The sequence below is a fragment of the Temnothorax curvispinosus genome, unplaced genomic scaffold (genome assembly GCF_003070985.1).
Source record: "Temnothorax curvispinosus isolate PA1 unplaced genomic scaffold, ASM307098v1 QBEX01012482.1, whole genome shotgun sequence".
NCBI lineage: Eukaryota > Metazoa > Arthropoda > Insecta > Hymenoptera > Formicidae > Temnothorax > Temnothorax curvispinosus.
Window position 1 is genome coordinate 1 of NW_020222262.1, and position 3,407 is coordinate 3,407.

The 3,407-nt window shown below is 30.0% G+C and overlaps 1 protein-coding gene across 1 annotated transcript; it reads left to right on the forward strand.

Annotated features, from left to right (window-relative positions):
- Positions 1–252: 252 nt before the first annotated feature.
- On the forward strand, positions 253–2,114 carry LOC112462499 (probable 18S rRNA (guanine-N(7))-methyltransferase; the record flags this gene model as incomplete). Its single annotated transcript, XM_025028301.1, has 4 exons — positions 253–373; positions 533–961; positions 1,043–1,189; positions 2,039–2,114. Coding segments are annotated over 3 exons (620 nt in total), but the record flags the coding sequence as incomplete, so codon positions are not given.
- Between the last annotated feature and the right edge of the window lie 1,293 nt (positions 2,115–3,407).

The window sequence follows — 3,407 nt, forward strand, 5'->3', positions numbered from 1 at the left end:
AAATTCATCGTTTTTTGTGCTGCTGTAGCTAAACTGAAGAATTACCATTTTCATATTCATTTATTTTTATATTGACGGCAGGGAGCTGAGGATACTGAGATCAAGGAGCCTGTTCACACGAGGCGTTTCTGCCGCGCGATTGCGGGCGCGCGTTAATAACGTTTGCACGAGCCGCACGCGAAACGGCAGTAACACCGTATAATCGTGCCGGCGATCTACTGAATTTGAATTGCTTTGTGCTCTTATCTGGAGATTTCGTATCCTTACATCGTGTTACCATTGCATCGCTGCCGGAACAGAAGGTTCTCTACGCTTGGCAGAAAGTGACACGTTCGATCCCGACTTCGTTGATGGCAGAAGAGCTGGACTCGAGGTACGTTTCCGATTTGCACGTATAACAGTATCGTGCGATAAATGTTGTACCCAATTATAACCTCAAATGAAGTTGTGCACGTTGCTAGTAACGCTCTGTCTGTAAAAATTTGCGTGAAAGATGATATATAATCATATTAACACATTACATTATTTTTAGACGTAGCTGCGATGAAAGAGAATTAGATGGTGACTTAATTTTGGGAGATATAGGTCAAGGATTGCCATTTAAAGCTGGTACGTTTGATGGGGCTGTCAGTATTTCTGCGCTTCAGTGGTTGTGCTATGCAAGCAAAACTTCGCACAATCCTACAAAACGTTTATATCGTTTCTTCTCAACGTTGTATGCATGCCTGTCAAGAAGCGCAAGAGCAGTGTTACAATTCTATCCAGAGAACGGTGAACAGGTTGAATTAATCACAGCACAAGCCACAAAAGCTGGCTTTTATGGCGGTGTGGTTGTCGATTTTCCGAATAGCGCAAAAGCAAAGAAAATGGTCTTGGTTTTAATGACCGGAGGAGCTGCTCCGCTTCCAAAGGCACGAGGCGTAGAGAACGAAAATAGACAAACCGTCGCTAATTCAAGAAGGTTTGATCCTCTCGTTGTCTGTTATATCTATTATTTCTCTATTTTACTTTCCAAAAATTGTGATAATTTTTTTGTACATAGGGAATACATAAAGAAAGCCAAGGGTAAACCATTGAAGGAAAGTAAGGACTGGATTTTAGAGAAGAAATAAAGGCGGCGCCGGCAAGGAAAAGAAGTTAGAGATGACTCCAAATATACTGGACGAAAGAGACCCGGGAGATTCTAATTGTAAGATATACTTTGTTAACATAAAAAACACTATTTTAATAATTTTTTTTATAATTTATAATGTTAATTATAAATTAAAAAATTGATAAAATTGATCTAATTAATTTTTGTCTGTTTCTATATAATCAATCTACTACTTAAAAATAATATATGCATAAAATATTTTCTTTAGTAACGAAAAATATGTGCCTAAAAAATTTTTTTGTTAAAGAATATCAAACATGAAATTTAATAATCGTGACTGTGCATAAATGTTTGTGTAAAGGGGAATATTTTCCTTTAAAAAGGATATTAGGAGTCCGTTATAATGTTAATATTACGGTAATAATAGACAATATTAATAAGAGATCAAAGAATGAGTTCAATATTTTATATTTTATTCTTTACGTAAACATAAATTGTGAAATACTCTGTTGTACTCCAGTAGGTAATACTTTTTCTAATTCTTCATGATCCAACCACTGGTATTTTACGTTATTGTTGATATCTCCATCCATATGTTTGGCTAAGAAATAAAATATTTTAGCACCATAACTTCCTTGCTTGCAAAGCTTCTTAGGATATTTGTATTTGTAGAATCCGATAGGTGCATTTCCATAAAACTTTACTTTTATTGTTGCACCACATGTATCTTGTAATACTCTCTCCGCAGTTTGTAAAAGAATTGATAAAGAACATTTTCAAATTATTTTTTTGTCCCCATTAAGATATTCACATGCAAAATTAGTTGTAGAGAGAAGTTGTAATATATTTATTCGGCTAAAATTGTTATTTTAATTCTTACTCGTTTCTTTATGTTTGAAATGTATATTTATGCAATATATATATAAAACTTTGTTTATTTTTTAGGGCAGTAAAACAAATATTGGCGTATCATTACATCGATTGTAACATCATTAGTTTTTACAGAAAATTATATGTAGATTTAACAGTCTGTTAAATATAAATATGACAATGTATTTATGCAAAAAATCTTTACATTTTTAAACTCTACGTATAATGTATTCCAATTTTTATCATGTGCGGCGGAATGATTCCTTTATAAAATTACCATAGATAAACCTTTACAAAATATGACAAAAAATGTTAATAGAGAATTAGGCAGATTAAGCAGGCCCATTGGTACACATGAGCTCGGAACGTACTTATGACATGTCACGGCGCAGGATACGAATAAGTACGACCGTGAATGAAGGAAATTATATAATTTTATTAATAATTGTAATACAATAAATAAAAGTTGAAATATATATAATGTCCGTTGATTATACATTGTTGATGTTACATATTTTTTCTTAAAAGAACTATGCTTTTTTTTTTATTTCACGAATAGCATATATACTTGCAGGAGGGTAAAATAAGATAGCTGTTAAAGTTTGAGCCCTTAATATTAATTAATATTAACAGGTCGCTTATCGCGATTTTTTATTTTTTATTTAGTAAGATAGAAAAAATTTTATAACTATCTAACAAACAGTAATACAGCATTACTTCACATAGATTTTTGTAGTAAATTTATTGCTTTACAAAAAAGATCTCTTATCATTTTTTCATAAATTCAACCGTTCAAAAGATATTCAAAGTTAAAGTTTGATAAATTTTATAATATCGACTATCAAAAATTATGAAATAATCAATACATATTTTTGTAGAAAATTTAACGATCTACAAAAAAGGTCTCTTATATTTTTTTCATAAATATAATCATTTAGACGATATTAAGGTTTAAAGTTTAAAGTTCAGTGTATAAAAATTATTTTTTTTTTCATATTATAACAAAATTCTGAGCTTTATTTATTTAATATGAAAAAAGTAATTTTTATACACTTTGAACTTTAAACCTTAATATCGTCTAAATGGTTTTATTTATGAAAAAAATATAAGATCTTTTTTGTAGATCGTAAAATTTTCTACAAAAATATGTATTGATTACTTCATAATTTTTGATAGTCGATATGATACAAAATTCATAAGAAGCAAAAACAAGTTTTATAAAATTTATCAAACTTTAACTTTAAATATCTTTTGAACGGTTGAATTTATGAAAAAATGATAAGAAATCTTTTTTGTAGAGCGGTAAATTTACTACAAAAATCTATGTAGAGCCATGCTGTATTACTGTTTGTTAGATAGTTATAAAATTTTTTCTATCTTACTAAATAAAAAATAAAAAATTGCGATAAGCGACCTGTTAATATTATTTTCTAATTTACCTAAA